General features: G+C 44.8%; 1 protein-coding gene across 8 annotated transcripts in view; it reads right to left on the bottom strand.

The window, feature by feature from the left end:
* The window catches only part of MTM1 (myotubularin 1), a 106,539-nt gene that overhangs the window by 4,475 nt on the left and 80,350 nt on the right, over positions 1–21,714 (bottom strand). For all 8 annotated transcript variants that reach the window (XM_059156455.1, XM_059156456.1, XM_059156457.1 and 5 more), the window contains 7 exons: positions 21,226–21,375; positions 17,287–17,475; positions 14,063–14,248; positions 9,232–9,438; positions 8,041–8,133; positions 7,415–7,528; positions 3,602–3,778 (listed from right to left, as the gene is read on the bottom strand). In XM_059156455.1, the coding sequence (XP_059012438.1) occupies positions 3,602–3,778; positions 7,415–7,528; positions 8,041–8,133; positions 9,232–9,438; positions 14,063–14,248; positions 17,287–17,475; positions 21,226–21,375 (1,116 nt within the window). The remainder of the gene's footprint in view (positions 1–3,601; positions 3,779–7,414; positions 7,529–8,040; positions 8,134–9,231; positions 9,439–14,062; positions 14,249–17,286; positions 17,476–21,225; positions 21,376–21,714) is intronic.

Here is a 21,714-nt window from a genome sequence, read left to right as displayed (position 1 = left end):
AGTGGAGGGGCGGTGGGATCTGGGATGGGCTTTATTTGCAAGGACCACTCTGGCCACCATGTTGAGAACAGACTGGAGGGAAGGAAGGTGGAATTCGGGAGTTCAGCTGGAAGTCTAGGCGGCACCGCACGGCCCGCACCAGGCCAGCAGCGGGAGGACTGGTACGGAGGGTCTGGGGTCATATGGGTTTTGAAGGCCAAGTCCAGCGGGCTTCACTGACAGACCACATAAGGGGGTGCAAGAGAGAAGGGAGTCGAAGAGGGCTCCCGGGTTTCTGGCCAGAGCGACTAGGATGGAGTGTCCAAGAGCCACAATGGGAAAGATGGCAGCAGGAATAGGTTCTGGGGACCAGGGGATCCATTTTAGACACGTCCACTTTGATCTGCTGTGCAAGGACGGTCTGTCCTCTGTCCCCTGCGTCACCTCCCGGGGCTCCCCATCTGTGCCGTCTGCTTCCAGGCTCCACCCTTGCAAAGAGCAGGGCAAGTTCTTCCTCGATATTCTCCTCCAAAGCTGTCCTGGCTATTTTTAAAATTCCGTGTTTTCGGATGACTACCAGAATCAGTTTGTTACTATGCCAGCAAGGACAATTAGACAAGAAAAAAGAATCGGAGGTAAAAACCATTTTTGTAGATGACAAGGCTGTATAATTAGAAATCTCAAGAGAGCAGACCGAGGAATGATTCCAAATAAAGAGAATTCGGTCTGCTGATGGGTACAAAATACCCAGAAGCCATTAGCCTACAGACAAACACAAACCATTGAGAGGATATGAGGAAAGAGTCCAAAACACAAAATTATAAGAAATGAAGTTGAAAGTCAAGTGGCTGCAAAGGCACAGCCCGGCCCCTCCCCCGGACCGAACGTGGAGCCCCGCGTGTGCTCTGCACAGCACACTACAGCTGGTGAAGAGAGGAAGCACCCTGGCCTTTGGGCAGTTTTTAGGGTCACATTCCTTTTGGGGCTCCCCTCAGAAATGACTTAAGCGCCACACGGGTCAGCCTGTTTCTATGTGACTGCCCCTGTTCTCACGCTTTGGCTCACCCTTTGACGATTGCGGGGCAGACAGGAGCGCGGCACCGTGCGCCCGCGCAACAGCCGCGGGAGTCCCAGAGGAGGCTCCGGGGCCGCCCGAGGCCTCATTCAGGCTCTTAACAGGACTCGTGGGATACTTCCGCTTCCGGGATGAGCAACCCCTCATCTCAATACGTGCACCACATGGGCTTTGCGATAGCTCTTCAAAGGTAAGCATTGCTCTTTCCGTCAACTCCACTGAGTTTTTATGTCGCAGCAACGGTTGGTGGTTCTTGCTTTTAAAACGCACTCGAACCCTTCCTTCTTCTAGGCCAGAGCTCATGTGACAGATGGGCTGTATCTGCTTTTGTCGCTTTCAGTACTGCTCGTATATATACGACAGGTACCTGGTAACTGTCTGTATACCAACTGGGCCACACAACTGAACAACAATTGAACTTTTAAGTGGTTAAATATATTCCTTGAGGTTTACAATTTATAATTTAAAAAGTCCTACGTGATCCGATTTAAATCTATTTCTGTACGAAATAATGTTCTAGGGGAGATCTTTAAGGAAATGTAAAGCATTTAATTCACACATCCATTATGACATTTTTCCCTGAGCACTATCATCGGCTCATGTTCCGGGCACCCCCGTCAGCCTGGGAGGTCCTGGGGCCAGAGATGACCTCTTCTTAATCTCTTAATCACCCTCCCACCCCACCACAGCCCTGAGAATACAAAGATCCGTGTAGTACCCTCCACATTCCGAAAATCTATATGGAAAGGATAAGTTACTTTCCTTTTTGAGTAAATTTCACAGATCATAATACAGAGCAATTACTGTCTCAAAATAGAAACCTCTATCAAGAAATGTGTATTCCTATCTGGCCCAGTTCCATTTTGCTAAGCTCTACAAAAATAAAGGGGTAGATACACTGTAGTAAGTTATTCTAATGATTTTTTTCCTACTTGTCACACAGTTATTACCTTTATATGTTCAGAGGTGAATTGCTCTAAATTCCTTGAATTTTAAGAATTTCTCCAGTACAAATGGGTGAGGGGAGATTAGAGAATCTGTACAGAAATTAGCGATACTTTCTAATTACTAATGTTTTAAAAAAAGTCACAATAAATACAGAAAAGGATCAGATTATAGGAGACACTGCACATCTATATAATATATATGTATTTTTTAAAAGATTTTATTTATTTATTTGACACAGAGAGACCACAAGTAGGCAGAGACGCAGGCAGAGAGAGAGAGGGGGAAGCAGGCTCCCCGCTGTGCGGAGAGCCCGATGCGGGGCTCGATCCCAGGACCCTGAGATCATGACCCGAGTGGAAGACAGAGGCTTGACCCACTGAGCCACCCAGGCGCCCCTATATATATGTATTTTTTTTTTTTTTATTAGAAAAGGAACATGGCCCCTGTAACAGCAGTTAGAACCCTGGCAAAATGCCTGTTTCCTCTTTACTTGATATTCCAAAGGCTAGAAATTCCCTCACTGTGCTTCTCAAATCCCCGACTAAGCAAGCGAGCGTTCTCAAGCCCTGAAATTTGTCACTTTCCAAGAGATTACACATTTCCACCATTCCTGAATGGCAGAAGCCTTTCACGGGAGCAGCAGAGACCTTGAAACGAGAGTGCCGGCTTGAAGCGGGCAGTCCCCAGCAGAGAGAGAGGGCACAGCCTGGCGTGCGGCCAGCTGCACGAGTGGGATGAGCAGTCTAAGAGACAGAGCGCAGCACCCGGGCCCGGCTATCACCCCGCAATTTCTAGCGGGATTAAAGTTGGCACTTTTACAAGACTGGCCCGTGCGAACAGGCAGCTCGCCATCCAAACCACAGGAGAAGGTGAGAACCTTCACAAAGGAGCAGCTGCAAATACGAAGTATTTATAACACTTCAAACAAGTCACAGACCAGAGGCCCTTCTGAGCCCTTACACACACAGGCTATGCTTCCCGTCCGCTTCTGGATGGAGTGAAGTGGAGAGTGGAAAGCCCGAGCCTGTCTTCAACAAGATACGGACTTTTTTGCCCAAAAATCATTATTTCCCTTTTTGGTTGCTGAATGGCCAACCGAATGTACTACCTGCTGACAGATCAATTATCTTTATTTCAGAAGCAAAGGTCCTCAGTGAAGTGCACTCTGATGTCCGCTGACCTGGTACAGACACGTGAAGCAGACAGAAGAAACTGCTTTGTTTCTTCTAAGTCCACTCACTTGAAAGAATTGTCTTATGTGCAACAGTGTCCACTACTTGAAGCAAATCCTTGGCAAACAAAACCCAAAACTTTTCCAGAGCTTGCAGTTCACATTTTAGTAAAATAAAATAAAATAAAATAAAATAAAATAAAATAAAATAAAATAAAATAAGAATCGAAGTTTAACACCAATCAAAATAAGTGACTTAGTAATTAAAACCAATTTTTAATTAAAGTTACATTTGAAAGCAAGTATGATTTTTTTTAGTTCATTTCCCCTCTCATGATATTAAAACAAAAGCACTACTGAGTAACATTATCTAAACCCAAAGGCAGACTATTAATAGCACTGCCTTTCAACGACCTCCCTTCACTTACTTGTTGCTTGATTCTGGGGTTCCATCTAATGTAGTAATTCACCCAAAGCTCCAAGTGGCGCATACTGGCAACTGGATATAAAACTCGATTGATCTCTTTAGTATAGAAAGGATTTTTGTACGTGTCCTTATTACTGTTGATCAGCGACCACAAAGATACCGTTCGTTCTGTAACTTTCTACGGAGAGAGAGAAAGCAGGAAGCTGAAGTCAAAACACACAAGTACACAAACCATCTTTCAGCCCGTGGCACTACAGTTGAGCCTCAACTCGAATCAAACATTTGCGTTAGCCCCAGAATAGCTCAAAAAGCCTCATGGGCCAGTGAGTGTTCGGCAGCCACTTACTAGTATTTGCAGAGATAATGGCCTAGCTGGAGAGCCACTGTTTCTGCCAGAAGACAGAGATGCAGGACGCTGTCTCATTAAATGTAATTCACTGAGCTAAGACGACACTTCCTGGCTAGGTAAAACATCTGGGAACAGATAGGCAGTATGTTCTTTGTAATTCAGCAGAGAGAAAAACGATCATACGATCCTGTCGGCTTTCTTCATTTCTGTATATGTTAGAACTGTAAAGTCTTAACCTGTGCCTACTTGACAGCAGGGACCCAGATAGGAAGTTGTTTTTAACCAAGCATCCAAGCATCCAGATGTTCGCTCGCTATCACGCTAACATGCAGATATGTGAAAACACCTGGATAACTGACTTCACTGAATCATTACTTTCTCACTTGGTGTCCATGATCTCATGTAGAGATCCACGTTTTCACTGTTTTTTGGAGATCTTTACCGATTCTGAGCATAAACTAGAAAAAAAAAAACCCCAAAGCTTGGGAAATAAAAGGTATGATTGTTAAAATTACCAAAGGCAGACTTTGAGACTCTTCCCAGTAATGACTTCAATAAGCAAGGACCAAAGAGCTAAAACTGGGAGCTAAAAAAGAACGGCTTGAAACAAGTGACTGAAGAAATGTCTTTAACATACATATTTCATTAATGTGAACAAGAAATATGGCAGCATAAATTTGTCTTCCTTGGAATCCACCTCAAATTTCATTTACTGGTACCTTTCCGATGCCCCAAGCTATGCTGGGTTGTATTCATTTGCATGCTTGCTTTTAGTTTTATACATGCACAGAGTTTAATAATTTTTAAGAGATTTTATTTATTTGACAGAAAGAGACATGAAAGAGGGAACACAAGCAGGGGGAGTGGGAGAGAGAGAAGCAGATTCCCGCTGAGCAGGGAGCCCAACTCAGGGCTCGAGCCCAGGACCCTGGGATCCTGACCTGAGCCGAAGGCAGGCACCAAGCGCCCCTGCGTGCACATAATTTAAAAGGTCACATAGCCTGCACAGGTTTGTTATGGATAAAAAAAGAAAAAAGAAAAAAAAAACCTCAGCTATCTCTCAGCTCCCCACAAGCAACTGTGTTTGATATTTTTAAGTTGATTGCTTTGACTATCTGGTACTTAACCTCCGTATCTCTAAATAATATGCTTTCCTTGCCAGCCGGGGGGCCATGCGGCTCTGGGCACTCACGCTCTCTGTCCTACCCTGTGCTCCCAGCAGGAAGCACGGCTTTCAGGAGGCTGACATTTAGTGTCAGATTCCTGTGACGAAGCAAATACTACTCTCGGGCAGGCCCTGCATCCCTTTCTGTGACTTCTTCTCCTGCACGAATTTTGTCATCTTCCCTCCATCTAACTATCTATTCTGCGTATCCTATTATCTGTTGTTGACATTTATTGTGAATTGAACCCCGAACTCTTCCTCCAACATCTCAAACTTCTGTCAAGACACTCAGCACCTCAGGCGCTTCCCGTTTCTTCCTCAGGGGAAAGCCAGCCACACACCTACGATGGCGTCTCTGTTTCGCCCCAAGCATCCCCTGTTGCCTCTCTCCGAGCTGCAGCTCCGGCTTCCTGAGTTCCACAGTCTTCTTTCTTGTTTGCATGGAGCCAACACTCCAGGAGCTTCCAGAGAAATGGTTTGGTGTGGGAGGGAACTCTTGGTGCCATGCATGTCTGAGAATATCTTTGGTCCGCCTAAACAGCTGGCTGACAGTTCAGTGTTTAGAGAATTCTAGGTTGAAATCATCTTCCATTAAAATTCTGAAGGCAATGCTCTACGGACTTCCGGCTTCCAACACCGCCATTGAAGGATTTTGCCTTCTTGATCTGTTTCTATCTGTTTCTTTGCAAATGACCCATTCCTTTTCTGTCTGGAAGCTTGAAGGATCTCTTCTTTGTCCCTGGTGTTTTGAAACCTCACAAAGACGGGCCTTAGCTTGGGCCTGTTTTGGTCTGCCATGCTTGGGCATGTGGCAGGCCTTTCAGTGTGGAAACTTATATACTTCAACCCTGGGAAATATTCTCATATTATTTCGGTGACCTCCTGCTCTCAGGTCTCCCTGTTTTCTCTTTCTGGATGCCCTATGATCTAGAGATCAGACTCTAGGACTGGTCTCCTGGTGTGCTCACCTCCCTTCCATCTTCTACCACCGTCTCTAGATTTCCACTTCACCTTTCAACTCTTCTTCTGGATTTTTAACCTCTTTTCATTTCAAGTTGTTTTCTGATCTTTACATAGTCTTTCCAAACAATATCCTGTTATTACATCACAGTACCAACATTTACTTATCTTTCTGGGGATATGTGATACTAGCTGCCTGTCTACATCTCTCCCCTCCCAACCTGGTAACCATTCTGTCCAAGTGGCTTCTCTCCCTCCAAGCTATCTGCTATTACTGAAGAGCCGACTGGAAGCCCTGGGACCACAAGGCTCAGCGCCGGAGCCGCACTGTGGGGAACCACAGGTGCTGGTATCTTTCGGTTCTTCCTCTCTTGGGCTCCGTTTCCCCAGGGATGATTTTTTTTTTTTTTTTTTTTTTTTTATCGAGGTGGGGTTCATGTACTGTAAAATTCACCACTTTGAAGTCTACAATTCATTTGTGTCACAGCCCCCCTCTCCAGTTCTGAGAGATCTTCAGCACCCCGAATGGAATACTCAAACCCACTGAGCACACATTCTGCTTTCTCCCCCCACCATCAGCCCCCCCCCCCCCAAACACTCATCTGCTTTCTGCCCCGATGGCCTTGTTATTCTGGACATTTCCTAGCAATGAATCATGCCATCTGTGAGCTTTTGCATCTGGCTCCCCTCATGAGCATGTTTTCAAGGTTTGTCTACATGGTAGCCTGGGGCACAACTTCCTTCCTTTTGCTAGGCCAGCGTGTGGCTAGGTTGCGTTCTGTTCATCCTGTCATCAGCGGATGGACCCGGGGTTGTTGCCACCTTTTAGCTCTTTGAACATCTGTGTGCTTTCGTTTCAACTCCTGTTTTCATTGCCCTTGGGTATGTGCCAGGGAGTGGACTTGCCGGGCCACAGGACAACTCTCTGCTTAGCTTCTGGGGAACTGCCAGCTGGGGCTCACTGCCATTCACCTCACCCCCTGATAACACGCAGGTCCCCAGCCCACTCTCGTGCTCTCTCAAGAAGAACCCTCTGTCAGAGTCCCCAAATTTGGTGCCTGTGTCTCCTTTCTCATCTTCTTTGTTCCTGTAGGTTTGTGCCTTTAAAACAATGCCCTTTCCTGATGTTTTTATGGTGTTTTGGGAGGGGGACCTTCTATACCTTTAAAGTCATTCCTACTCTCAAAGTCAAAGTCTAACCCCCTCCCCCACAGAAAATGCCAGACACTCAATAAACCCTCTACATTTCCCACAAACCAAGCTATCAAAAAATAAAATTTGTTTTCTATTTCATGGAAGACACGACACAGTTAACTAAAAGGATGAGCATTTCCACTCACCTGTTTCTCTCTCGCAGATTCACAGTTGTATAAGAAAGTCCCAAACCGGCAACTATACAGATGATCCAGAATTGTAATCAAAAATCGTTCATTGAACTCAAAAGCTGTAGGGAACTAGACAAAAACAAACACGCCCACAAAGCATGAAAACTTGGGACTAGCAGAGGCTGCCATTTGCATACGCCCTAGAGCTCACTGCTCAGTGAGCGGCACAGGACCGAGGAGTTCGAAGGAGGGTCAAGGAAAGGGATCAGAGGAAAACCAGCTGACATTCTGGGTTCTCCCGAGCATACAAGGCACACTGGGTAGTTTCAGCACCGACGGGGTCTTAGGTGCACAGGCTGGTCCCAAGGCAACGGAAAAGATGAGTTGGGATTCCGTTAGGAGAGAGGACGCAGTTAAATACTGAATTTTTAAAACATTACGGAAAATCCCAGGCATAAATAGCTGCGAGAATAAAAGCGCAAACCCCACGTACCCACCACCCGACTTCAGCAATGACTCGCGTAGGGCCGGACTCATTTCATCTCTCTCTGCCCTGCGTACCGTGAGGCAAATCCCGGACATTAGATCAAAACACTTAAACGTGAAGTCCAATGTAATTTTATCCCGTACACATCCCTTACCTGTTTTGACATCTGCCATACACAGTCAATAAACTGGAGGAAAATAGGAGACCGGTCAGCGTCGGCGTGGTTTTTATCACCATGGCCTATTCTCTGAAACGAAAGGATGGAGATGATTTGTTTTCAGTTACGGGTACAAAACCGAGAAAGCATATATAACCCACAAAGTGTGACAATACAACTCATCAATCTGCTTTCCAAATGCCAAGTTTCTCAGAGAGTAAATGGTGTCTGTTTTTCCTTGGCAATATAGAAATGTGCAAAGGTTTAGGAATACCGGAAGTCAAACATAAACGTCTATACTACCCCAATGCCATCAGCTCAGCCTGCCGTTAAGTTAGCAGTGCTGAGGGGCCAACCCTCACGGCCGAAGCCTCAAGACCACGTCCAAAACAGTGCGGTCATTAGTAAGTGAAGTTCTTTCTCTCCTAAGAACAAGACAAAAGCCTCACCACTTATTTTTATTAACAATGACTCTTTCTACTTGAAAATGTTCTTCACATTCCTTCGGAAGTGTGGATGATCATCTGAGGGAGCTTGTTAAAAAGGCTTCTTCAGGGGCACCTGGGCAGCCCGGTCAGTTAAGTGGGTCTGACTCTGAGCTTCGGCTCTGGGCATGAGCTCAGGGTGATGAGATCAGGCCCTGCGCCAGGCTCTACGCTCAGCGGGGAGTCCGCTGGAGGCCTCTCTCCCCCTCCGCCCTTCCCCCTGCTCATGCTTGCGTGTGTTCTCACTCTCTCAAACAGATAACTAAATAAATCTTCTTTTCTTTTTTTTTTTTAAGGCCTTTTCAGACCTGGAAATATGAATTTTAACAAGTTCTCGCAATTTTCAAATTGTGCGTCAGGGAATAGTAATGATAGTAACAATAATAAAGCTTTGAACGAGTCTAGCGGCTCTGTGAAAGGTATTTGGCTCTAATGGCTATAATTGTAGCTGAGAAAGAATGGTCACACAGTCTCAATTTCAACCCTTCTACGCAGGCTCCTGCTCTGATTTTCAAGTCAAACTGTAAATAGGGCAGATGGAGAAAGCGGTCTCCGGAAACAACTTTGACGACCCCCAAGGAATCGCACATACTTTTCATTTGACTCCTCAGATTTTCTTTTCGAAAGCAAATATATGGCTTAACCACCAGTCTCTCAATCTCAAACATGGACATGGAACACGTCGGCTTGACTGTTCACTTACAGATGCAAATTTATGTCCGAAACTTATCCATTCTTTCTGTACCAGTATTTCAAAGCCCTCGATGCTCCGATAGAAGCTGTCCAGCATCAGCATGGCCAGGGACGTCAGCTGCGCGGTCCGGTCCCAGCCGTCGCTGCAGTGCACCAGCACCGAGCTCTTCCCCGAGGAAACTTTGTCTGCTACCTGAATGGCTCCCGTCAGGACAAGCTGGCGAAGAAGAACACGCGATTAGTAGGCAACTGTAAGATATGGCTAAAACTTGAAATAATCGGTTTTAACTCCAGAAAAGGTCATGTTTTCAAAAATTACTATTGTCTAGAACAGAAAAACTTCTGCAAATGGAACAGCAGGGGCTCTGGGGCCCGCTGCTCTTGCTCTGGGGCAATGGCATTCCGATGAGACTAGGTCATAACAAAACAACAAACTCAATGTCCACAAGTCTAAACGGCATTTCAAACCCATTTTTATGCCTGTGAGTACATTAGCGTACGAGGGCTGTCTTTGCCAATGACCACAGCCTGGGGCTTAAACCACAGGAGTATATTGTCTGGCTGGAAGGCCTACACCAAAGTGTGGGCAGGGCCTGGCTCCCTCTGAAGGCTCTAGGGAAAGACCTGTTCCAGACCTTCTCATCGCTTCTGGTAGACTTCCTTGGCTCGTGGCAGCAAGACTCTAGTCTTCACGTGGTGTTCTCCCTGTGTCTGTGTCTCCGTGTCCAAATTTGCCCTCTGCATAAGGACACCAGTCTTACTGAAGCAGAGGCCCATCCTACTTCAGTATGACCTCATCTGCACTCACCGCACCTCCGAGGAACCTAGTTCTAAAAAGGTCACACTCTGAGGTACCGGGAAGGGGGGGCGGTCAGGGTTTCAATACACGGAATTTTTTACGGGGGAGGTTTCAATTCAACCTATAGCAGTGATCATTTTTTTAAAAAACATCACCGGCCCAACAGGTCTAGTTTAGACCTTAAAGGCCCGATACAATGGAAATCCCCTTTTATCCTTTAAATTGACAAAATATGAACTATTCTGTGGCTTGTAAGTGGAATACTTCCATCAAGATAAAGTGACAGCCTTCTTGTAAACATTTGAGACTGAGAAATACTACGAAATTTGTGTATACCAGGAGTTATTGCTAGGATGTCATTTTTGGGTGACTTAGGTATTTATGGACTTATTCTGTATGAAGCACAGAGTTCACCCATCACGAGTGTGCAGTGTGATAAGACCGCACACACGTACACACAGCTGCGTAGCCATCATCGCAAACCAGCTGTAGAGCGCTTCCATCACCCCCAGAGAGTCTCATGTGCCACCTGAGGTCAAGCCCTGCTCCTGCCCTCAGACCCCGGCAGCCACTGATTTGCTTCCTATCTCTACAGTTCTGCATTTACCACAACCGTCATCTAAATGGAATCACGTAATAGGTGGGCTTTTATGTCTGGCTTCTGTCACTTGGTGTCATGTTCTTAAGGTCCATCCATGTCATAGCCTGCATCAGTACTTCCTTCTTTTTACGGTCAAGGCATATGCTGTTGTACGGACAGATCACATTTTATTTATTCACTCCCTAGCTGATCAACACCTGGTTGTTTCTTGCATTTGGTTACTACAAATGATGTTGCTGTGAACTCTAGCACGCACAGATTTGTAGGGACTTAAGTCGTCATTTCACTTGGGTAAACACTGACGAAGGAAATGGCTGGATGACACAGTAAATGGATGTTTATTTAACTTTTTAGCAAACTGCTAAGCCGTTTTCCAAAGTGGTTGGACCATCTCTCATTGCCACCGTCAGTGTACGAGGGCTCCGTCTTTTCATGTGCTCATGATGCCATTTCTGGAGCTCCCCAAGCCCTAACAGCTCTGCAACAGTCATGCATTACAGTTGTTTTCATGGACTCAAGGCAAAGTCGGACTAAGCGAATGATCTGGTAGAGAAAACTTTAAAGACACATACTTTTTGTTATTTTTTTAACTGGATTTACTTATTTAAGTCAGCTCTATGCGCAGTGTGGGGCTTGAACTCACGACCCTGCCATCACCAGTCCCATATCGCACCCACCGAGCCTCTGAAGATCCGCACCTGCATTATTTTGATATAAACAGTAACTGCAGATAAGTGCCCAGAAGGACAGGTGAGGGGACCTCCATTATTCATACAGAAGTCACTGCTTTTAACTGACTAGAGTGGCTTTAATTCTTCAAGTGTTTTAAGCATCTCCTCAAAATCCTGTTTACAAATTTAATCTGAGGCACTGCTGAGGAAAGGGCTGTTGGATGCGACTAAAGGCAGCTTCACCCCAGACACTCCCCTCACCATGAGAAAGGGAAGCGGCCTCAGCCTGTGATCTTTCAAAATATTAGATGTTTTCCCCCAAAGTATGAATTCCCACCACTGCTTCTCGACAGGAAGGCTGCTAGTTATCTCAAGAAGTGAAATTAGATTTTCAAAACCATCACTGGCAACTGTTGTGTAATCAGACGGCCTAGCGGCTGACGGGGAGGCAGCGTGTGGCGCTGGCTCCGTGGCCCGAGGCCTGGGTGTGAAACCTTCCGCCGCTTTGACCCGCCACACACTGCGCCAGTCACAGAGCCGTGGTTCCTTTCTCTCTGAAGCGGGAGGAGGAATGGTAGCCCCAGCACAGCCTGTCTTGGCCCGAAAGAAAGAATCCCCACGAAGTGATGACAAGGAGGACAGGTTCGGCGAACGCCGGCTGCCGTCTAGCTGCCTTCTCAGAAACACACAGTGACAGGTCACTTCCAAATGGGAAGGGCTACCGGGCAAGAGTGTTGAAAAGGACAGAGAAAAACCATATGCTCCAGAAACCACAGAGACATTCTACCCTGCTGGGGCTCCAGGGGCGGACTAGAATGGGGGTGGTCTTGCCTGTGAAGCTTGCCCTGTTTCGCACACAGTCGTGAGCCCACTTCGCCTGAATGCAGGTTCGTGGTGGCCATGCCATGTGTCTAGCAGCAGCTCTGGGGCTGCAAAACAGTGTGCGAGGCCGAATAGTGGGTCAGCCAAAGATGCCCCGGTCCTGGCCCCCAGATATCTGTGAATACCGCCTGGCATGGTAACAGAGACTTCGTAGATGTTATCAAGATAATGACTTCGAGACGGAGAGATTATCCTGGATCGTGGGGGAGGGCACTAAATTACATCCCACGTATCCTGATAAGAAGGAGCTGAGGGAGATTTCACAGAGAGAAGGCAGTGGGACCACAGGAGCAGAGAACGAAGTGACCTGGCCATAGCCAAGGAATGTCAGCGGCCACCCGGAACTCGAAGACAGATGCTCCTCCTGGAGCTTCCAGGAGCACAGCCCAAATGTGCCCCCCACTGATTCTGTAAGGTCCGGCTCAAGGCTACCCACATCTCTGCTCCCCCGTCCTCTGGCACGATGGGACTGAGGCCTGAGCAACCCTGAGTCAGAGGTCATTAAGGTGCCCGTCTGGCACCCCCATCACAGGTGGCCTCCTCAGAGAACACTGACAGTTTCTTTCATTTCCTTTCTATCTCCCTCTGTTTGGACAAACCTATAAAAATTGACAGGGGCCTTTTATAGCCTTCTCCATATTCTGTAGGTCCTAACTTCCATTCCACATCTTATAAAGATGGCCTGGACTCCTAATCTCCTCAGATAAGTCCCCTCGCCCCTTCTGCTTTCAAGCCCCTCAAATCCCAAAGCCCCTTTCCTTCCACTGCCTTTGCTACGAAGGCTTGTGGCATGTAACACACCACACGGTGGAGCATTAGCTCTCCTGTTCATGAGCCTGTCACCTCTTCAACCGCAAGAACCTCCTGGAAGGCAGGAAGTACGTCTCGTATCTTTTTCCATTCATGGGGTCTAGCGCGCTGCTTTGCCTGCCTTTAAGAGTGCGATAATTTCTAAAATTAAATGTTTTATTTTAGAATAGTTTTAGATGTATAGAAAAGTTACAAAGATACTGCAGAAAGTTTGCATATACTCAAGTACATTTGCCACAACCTGTGAACCAATATTAACATGTTATGAAATTATTAATAAACTTACTAACTTATTTATTTAATTTTCACCCAGTGTCCTTTCTCTAATCCAGGATCTCATCCAGGACCCACATTCCCTTACCGGTTACAATTCATTGGTTTTGCAATTTATCTTTGAGAATGACAAATTAAGAAAAAAATGAGAGGCCAAATGAAAATGCGATTCCTATCAAGTCTGAAAGTAAAATTTGACTAGAAAACAATTTATATTAATAATGCACCTATTTAAAGTAGGCTTTCTGTTTGTTTCCACAACAAAAAGGGAGCTTCTAAAGGTGTTAGTTCCCTCAGATAGCTTCAAGTACTTTTAAAGACTGGAGGGGTGTTGCTGATTTTATCAAGATGAAACACTGAGTATAATCGAAACACTAAGTTCATTCTTTAAAGTAAGTCAATTTGAAATTGGTTTCAATGAAAAAAACCCTCTCTCCAGGGCCCTGAGGGTCGTACCCAGCAACAGTTGGATAAGTTGGCTGTCTCTAAACAAATCCACGTGAAGACAGAACTTACTATTGGCAAGATGGAAAGTGACCGCTCCACAGACTGTGAAACTGTTCTGGAGTGAGATGCTGTGAAATCTTTAACTTAAAGGTAAGCACACTCTGAAGAGGTACGGAACTATCAAATGTAAGAACCTTATACGACAACTATTTCAGCTCTCACCGCTCAATTTTAGAATGGAAGGTACTGAAACAGATCCCTGTTCCACTGAACAATGACTTTCTTATTTAGGTATGGACATCTTTTTTTCAAAAAAAAATATACTTGAAAAAAAATATACAAAAAAAAAGATACTTGCCTTGATGTGTTCTAACCAGTGAGTAGACTCCAAACTGGACAGCCAGTGAGATTCTTCCACATTAGGATAGACAATGTCTTTGACTTTTTTTAAAGATTCCCGCATGACATGAATGTTATGGATGTCTAAGAAGAAAAGTTCGGTGTTATGGTATGCGTCATCACTTTCATATCCTCCTCCTGTTGCCTGAGAAACAGCAAAACATACAAATAGTCAGCTGGGTTTTCTAGTTCATCAGAGAACTTACATGAATATTTCAAGTTCTTGGTCCTCCAAATCTCCACCTTCCAGCTTGCACGCGGCGATCGACGGGACCTGACTTTCCATCCAACACCAAGCCTCAACGACATCAGTCACACACTGAGCTTGGGTGGGGGGGGGACAACAACAGAAAAACCACCCAGCAGGCTGGCAGTTTGCTGGGGATCTGTATTTGCAAGGAAAAAAAAATCACTTCAAATGTTCCATAATTACTAGCTCTTCTGGGCCTGGAAAGGCAAGAGCGGTTGTCAAGGGTCCCTTTCCTTGATGGGTTCCGTGGCGGTACTCTCAGGCAGCGGGAGAGGGCAGGCACGGCGCTGACTCTAACAGCCCTCAGCTCAGCCCCACTTGCTCCGAGACTGAGGGGAGGCACTCAACCTCTTGGAGCCTCGGAGACTGGGCAGGCTGAACAGGTTTAAAAGGAGTCACACTCCACCACAGTGGACCCCAGCCACCATTCAGTGAGCCCCTGCCCCCCGCTTATGGCCATGCCACCAGAGAGAGAGTACTATCCCCATTTTGTCACAGATGAGAGATGCTATTTAACTATCCCCAAAGTCACACGGTAATCAGTAGGACGCCACGTGTCTGAGTTCAAGGCCCACACCTCTTCTAGTGCGCCGTGACCATCTGTCCGCCCCGCGGACACCAGGGACAGAGCGCGGCACCACTTTCCAGCACGGCAGAGACACCCATTCTCCATATAAAGCAAAAGAAACGGAATGGGAGGAACCTGGCTACACTCTGCTTCACGTTTTAAAATGCCATGGAACATGTGGCCTCTGGCCCTTTAAGGAAAAGTTAAATAATTCAGAGACTTGCCAAGAAAGCAAAGTTCTCCAAGCTGAAATGGAAGGGGGAGGCATTGGACAAATGTGCCGTTGCTACATCTTGCCTCTTTTGTTTTTATTTACAACAATACAAAGAATATCTAACTTGTAACTCAGAACAGAAGGGCCAATGCATCCCATGTTTTGTGTTTTTTTTTTTTTTTTTTAATTTTCCCAGGGTTAGTCACACAAGTTTCCTATGCAATGAAAGGAAGGCAACCACTTGAATTTCAAACCTAAAGTCCTCCGTACAAGCCAAAGGTGTTGGTCTTCCTGGTCTCTAGGTAAGAAAATAGGTTTTATTTAGAAATACGTGTCTAAAGCTTATGACAAACAGCATCAATATAAGTAGAAAACACACATTCAACCTTGTTGTTTTTAAAAAAGTTATTAGCTAATGAATACCTAGACAGATGAGCCCTATTTCCCTCTCCTACCCATGCGTCAGGGCACATAACACCTCGAGGCTCTGGTCAGAGGCCCACAGAGGTGCTCCTACCCGCCCAGCAGTCACTCCCGGAAACGGCAGGTGCCCGGCTTGGGAGCAGAGAGCGAGCCTGAGTTTTGCCAGAGCTGCGAGCCACTAATGCAATGATAAGTCACCCTCGCTTGGATGACCTGCTTCTCTACCCTTATGGTTTTTAAAGAGTTAGAGCGATTTTCAAGAGATTCCCAACGCTGGAGTTTCTTTCGTAAATAACTGAAGATAACATGCAGACAGATGAAAGGCAAAATGTACTGATCGCTCCTTGCCGAAGCGAAGGACGTTACTGCCGCTCTACTTTGATTCATCACGGTCAGCTGCGGCAAAACTGAAGCAGCCTGGTGCAGGCGCTTGTCAATGCCTGGGTTTTGCTTACTTTATAATGGTGTAATATTGCTTATTACATGGGGGGGGTGTAAATTTCTAAATATCCACGAGGGAGGAACAATCAGGTCCAAAGAGAGCAGAAGTCAGAAGGGTAAAAATCAATTAGCCAAGCATAGATTGAGTTTCCAAAGTTCAAATTCTCCATCTCTGGCTAGTTTTGAAGTCTTTTCAGTTTCCTTCTCTTCAACAAAAAGGAACAACCCTGATTATCGAGTACGGCGACACAGAGGTTCAAGGGCCTGTTGCTATGGATATAGATGACTAGGGGAGAGACACAGCGGGGGAGGAGGGAACGAGAGCTTGGGTTTTTCCAGAACGCCACAGACATCTTTAAAGCCTGGGTTTTTTCCCTTCATTTTTTCCTTCCCTTCATTCCTAAGAGCACTAGTAACACAGGCATATTTCCTGAGTGTTTAAGAGGCATTCAAGAATTCTGCTGCTGTGAAGCTGGGCGGGGTGGGGGGCTAGATTCTACTATTACAATAAGCTTTAAAGTTAATAGATGAAGGTAATCACTTTATATATTTTCATATTTTAAAATAATCTTTCTAGGGGCACCTGGTGGCTCAGTGGGTTAAGCCTCTGCCTTTGGCTTAGGTCATGGTCTCAGGGTCCTGAGATTGAGCCCCACATCGGGCGCTCTGCTCAGCAGGGAGCCTGCTTCCTCCTCTCTCTCTGCCTGCCTCTCTGCCTACTTGTGATCTCTCTCTCTGTGTGTCAAATAAATAAATAAAATCTTAAAAAAAAAATCTTTCCAAATACCTCATTACAATTTTACATCATATTTATTTCAGCCTAAATGTGTACATAGAAATACTGCTTTTTATAAACATATTCAACTCTGAATTATATAGAAGGGATGGGTCAGAAACATCTAACATTACAAAGAATGCAAGATATTCATCTTTAGACTCAATTTCCTAAATGTTTTAATTCTACTTCCCAATTTACTTTGATTGCTTTACCTACAATTTCAAAATCATTTCCACTACTGAAACAAAAATCAACTGCAATTAGCGCAGAGCTGGGCCAAGGGACCCCAGGGAGCGGAGGGAACTCGGCAGGCGCGAGTGGGTAAGATGCACGATCCACGTGCAAGTAACAGTGAGCAGAGCCGCTCACACACCCTTCCATTTAGGAAGCTGCTGCATCTCTCCAAGCTGCGTGATGACTTGTTTAGCTTTCAGGTTCTTGTCTTGTGCTATGAATAATTGAAAATGCCAGAAAAGTGACGCATCTAGCGTGTCACTGAATATACTCACCTTGTTGGCCACTGCATTTACGTTGGGTCTTGCATCATAGATTGTGAGTTTAGAAATTTGTCTGTTAGTCTCCCTGATAACATCGAGATACTTCTCATCGTCTTTATTCCGTTTACCACTCATACCAACGAGGGGCTGACTGCAACGCACGATGACGGTCTTGTTTTCTGGATGAATCCATGACAGCACCTATGGTGGGTTCAGAAATTTTAAGCTATCAAGAAAATGGCCAATCTCAAAACTATTAGAAATATAAAAAAAATAAAGCACTAACCATCATGATGCTGTGAGTCCGATTTGGCCAAAACAGAAACTTGTTTACCTGTGATTGCACGGTGTGTGCCTAGCAACACACGTTTAATGAGGACTGTTCAGAGACAACTAGAATAACCAATTTCATTAACCAGTCTTTTCTTAATTAGCACATCTCACAGAGTTCTATCACTTCAAGGGAATAAAAAGCTTCTGATACTACTTCAGTTCTGTAGCCTGCCCTGGATTTCTCTGACAGAAACAAGGAAATCACCCTGGTACAATATCTTTATATAATACCAACTCACTTCTACAGGTCATCTACCCAACAGTCTCAATTCTAGGAAAAGAGAAAAAAAAAGCTTTCAGGATGACCACAGGGCTGCCAGAGTTCCCACAATGAAGCTTAGGGAGCCGTACTTTGCACACAAGCCTAGCACAGGGGCTACCTGGTTTCGAAGCTCGCGGTGCAGGAGAAACAACACCTGTAGAGGGAGCTAACAAGTAATACAATAAGAGCTATAGAACTGTCCACTTTAAGTGGGTGAATTGTTTGGTAAGTGAATTAGATCTCAAAGCTGTTAAAAAAACAAAAAGGGAGCCACAGTGTGGACTCAGGGCGAGGCACACCTCTGCCATCGCTGTAACCTGGGCACAGAGCTCACAGCCTCTGCCGCTCCCCTCTCCTGCTTCATCAGATGTGGGGGTGAACGTGACTCCATGGCCCTGCTGGGGGGATGACGGAAGAAAACATGTAACGTACGTTCGAGGGACAGGCCAGGTGGCCTGTGAAGTCAGATACAGAAAACCGTGAAAAGCAGACACAAGAACCAAAGAACTCCGTTACTACAAGGCCAAACACACTGTCATCTCCAAAGTCACCCCCTCCACGAAGGCATGACAGTGAAAACAGGCTACTGAGAAAAGATCATTACCACAGCGTGAAGGAGTCTTTGTGCCATGCCAGAGACCAGTAAAAACACCACTGTGGCCCCTGAGAGTCCAAAGGCTCAGAACTGGGAAGCCTCGGGATAAGCACTGGCTCCCCGGGACCTCCATTTTCTAACCAGCAACGTGGAGGTGACACTGGCCCAGCTTGCCTCCTATGGCCCTTGCTTTGAGACAGATAAGAGACAGGAGATCCTTTTAGGCAAGTATGAATGTATTTTAATTTTTCAGGTTTACTGAGATATAAGTGATCTACAACACTGTGTAAGTTTAAGCTGTATAAGACGTTGATGTGGTGCAAGACCACTTTTTTTTTTTAATTTCATAAACACCGCAGCAACTTTTAAATTTAAATCAGGTCCTAGGCAAGAAACTGCCGTGTGCCACCACCAGTGGCTTCCCTCCCTCCGCCCCTCTTCTCCCGGCCTGGGAATTTAAGGCTGCAGTCACCACGCCATTAACAGACAATACTTTTGTAAGCTGGTTTGCTTCTTTCTTTTCTTTTCTTTTCTTTTCTTTTGGGATCTCCACAACCTTCTTAAAAAGGATGCTTGCTGTTTGGCTCAGAGCTATAAAGAATGGTCACTTCACAACACCAACTACCGTGACTGCTTTCAAAGTATAGGGTACTGTCTTAGGCTGTTCTGATTGAGGTTAGGATCTAGAAGCCAAAGATAATTAAGGATGTGCACACATATTGCGCCACCAAAAAGGTGTTGATCGCAGCACTGTGGATAATAATAAAAGATTAAAGGGAACCCAGATGTCTCACAACAGAAAATGGATAGAATACATTACGGCACACCTACACCCTGGCATACAGAATAATTTCTTTTTTTTTTTTTCAAATAAAAATATGTTTCCATGGAAGGAAGTTTGGAAGGACATAGAGCAAAATGTTAACTGTGGTTCTCACTAGGTGGCAGACTCCTTTTTGCTTATCGGCATTTTGTAAAATGTCTAAAATAATTATGTTACTTATATGTCAAGGACTCCTGTAACTTTAAGACAAAGTAACTGAGTAACTGAGTTCTTAGAGAACACAGGAATGCATATGAGAGCAGATGTATGCATTCATGGAAATACTGATTCATGCAGATCATTTTGTCATTCAACAATATCTTATAATCGTTCTTGTCCTATTTATACACACAATAACAAGAGTGCTTTCTCATCAACTCTTTTTGTGTTTTTATATGGGCTTTTAAAAAAGAACTGAATATCAAATATTAATGATTTCACATTAAAAGCAAATACATTTTCTGGTGTACAGTTGAAAGTCAGGTGGTCAGAAGGTGTATCAGAAAGAGGATATCATCTATTATTAAATATTCTTAAGCATGGTAATCTATAAAGATACAGACACGATGGAGAGCTTAGCCTTCATTTTATTAGGAAAAATACAGGTAGATTGGTGGCTGTTATGAAGTAATAAGGACCAATAAAATGGCTAAATAAGTAAAAAGCTAAGCATTCTACTGGCTCCACAGTAGACTCTCGCTCACTCAGGGTAGCAGAGACTAGTAGGTCCAGATGGTAGCTGAGCACAGCAGACTGGGCCCAGTTGTTTCATCTCTTCTCCTGCCCTAAATCCCATGAAATTCTCTCTCTTGCTCTCTCTCTCTCTCTCTCACACACACACACACACAAACACACATACGCATGCACACACACACACACTTGACATGGTACATGTTCAACTGAATGAAGGTAAAACAAAATCCATCCATACTACCCTAGCTTAGTTCTCCTGTGGATGAGACAGTGGGCACAGAAAAGTATGTCACAACAGAGCAGAAGAGGAGTAAGTAAACTTGTAACTCTAGCCTCGTTGGCACAGTACTCTAGCAAAACGAGCTAAAGAACATATGTTCAAGTATGGAACCACCAAGAGATCATTAACATATGAACAGACACTCATAATCAGAGGAGCGAGTGCATTTTAAAAGTTGTGATTCCTATTATGTTGACATTCTACAAAAGTTTCACATGAATGTCCTTTTAAGGACAAAAAATGTCTAGACTTGGAGTTAAAGGCAAGGTGACATTAAATCTTCATTTCTTCAATCCTTGTTTTTCCAAAATCTGTTATTTAGAAAACTAAAACAAAACAATGTACTTATTATGACATGTCCTAAAAATTAAGAGGGGAAAAAATTCTCTAAATTTTTAGTCAATAAAATTTATGCACACAAAGTAGACAGTATGACTCATACATAAATATTTAAGAGCCAAAGAGAACTTTGTGAACTAGGTCCAATGATACCGTAAGTATACTGTCTGGAATAATCTGCACTTGGCTCCAGTTTGCTAACTGCATTCAGAGAGCTTGCAAATGTGATGAGGATAAGCTAGACCTACTAAAGCTGCCATGTGCTCTATGTCATTTCCAGTATGATTGAGCCGACGCTCATGGAAAGCCCATCACACGTCACGTACAGTATTACAAAGGTGAAAACCAGAAACCCTCCTCTTTCCCTCTTTCCTTCCAGCTAGCACTTGGTTGACTTATGCATTACTTAGACCCTCTCTCAAATAAGAATTAGTTTGCACTCATTCTCTGACCTTGATTGTGAGCTCTGGAAGATGGGTGCTGTCTTAGTTCTTTTCCCAGCAGGCGTAGCACTTTGCACTCAGAAGGCACACTGTGGCCTGCAATTCCAAGAGTGTTTCTCTGACCTGACTATTTTTATGGGCTAAAAGGCAATCTCTGACGAAAACATTAACTGTAGTACTCACTGGAATCCGATTTCTGGATCTAAAAGTTGCAACTCTCCTGAGATCGTCATCTGAGGCACGATATGGAACCACCAAGAGAGCAGGGTAAGTGTCACAGAGTTCATAGCACTTATTGATAAAACTTATTCTCCAGTGGTGATTGGGCAAGCCCTGTAGGAAAAAAGGAAGTCTAAGTCAGTACTCCATGACTTTGTACCTGGATTTGGCCTTGGGTCTCCTTTCTTCTTTCTAGCAGAATCTGCACATGCTTCTTTGACCACAGGGTAGTGACCGTCTACCGATTTATACTAAAGGGAGCCAAATCCATAATCCAGACAACATAAGAACACAAAACAAAACACTGGTGGTTCCCACAATTCTAGAATATCATTGATGAATACAGATTCTCTTGAATTTGAGATCTTCCTTTATTTCATGTCAAGCTATCTCTTACTACTTGTACAATAAAGATAAACCCAAGTTCATCCCCCACCTGTATACCCCACCCCC

This window comes from Mustela lutreola, chromosome X, assembly GCF_030435805.1.
Source record: "Mustela lutreola isolate mMusLut2 chromosome X, mMusLut2.pri, whole genome shotgun sequence".
NCBI classification, from domain to species: domain Eukaryota; kingdom Metazoa; phylum Chordata; class Mammalia; order Carnivora; family Mustelidae; genus Mustela; species Mustela lutreola.
This window is presented reverse-complemented; position numbering and strand designations above follow the sequence as displayed.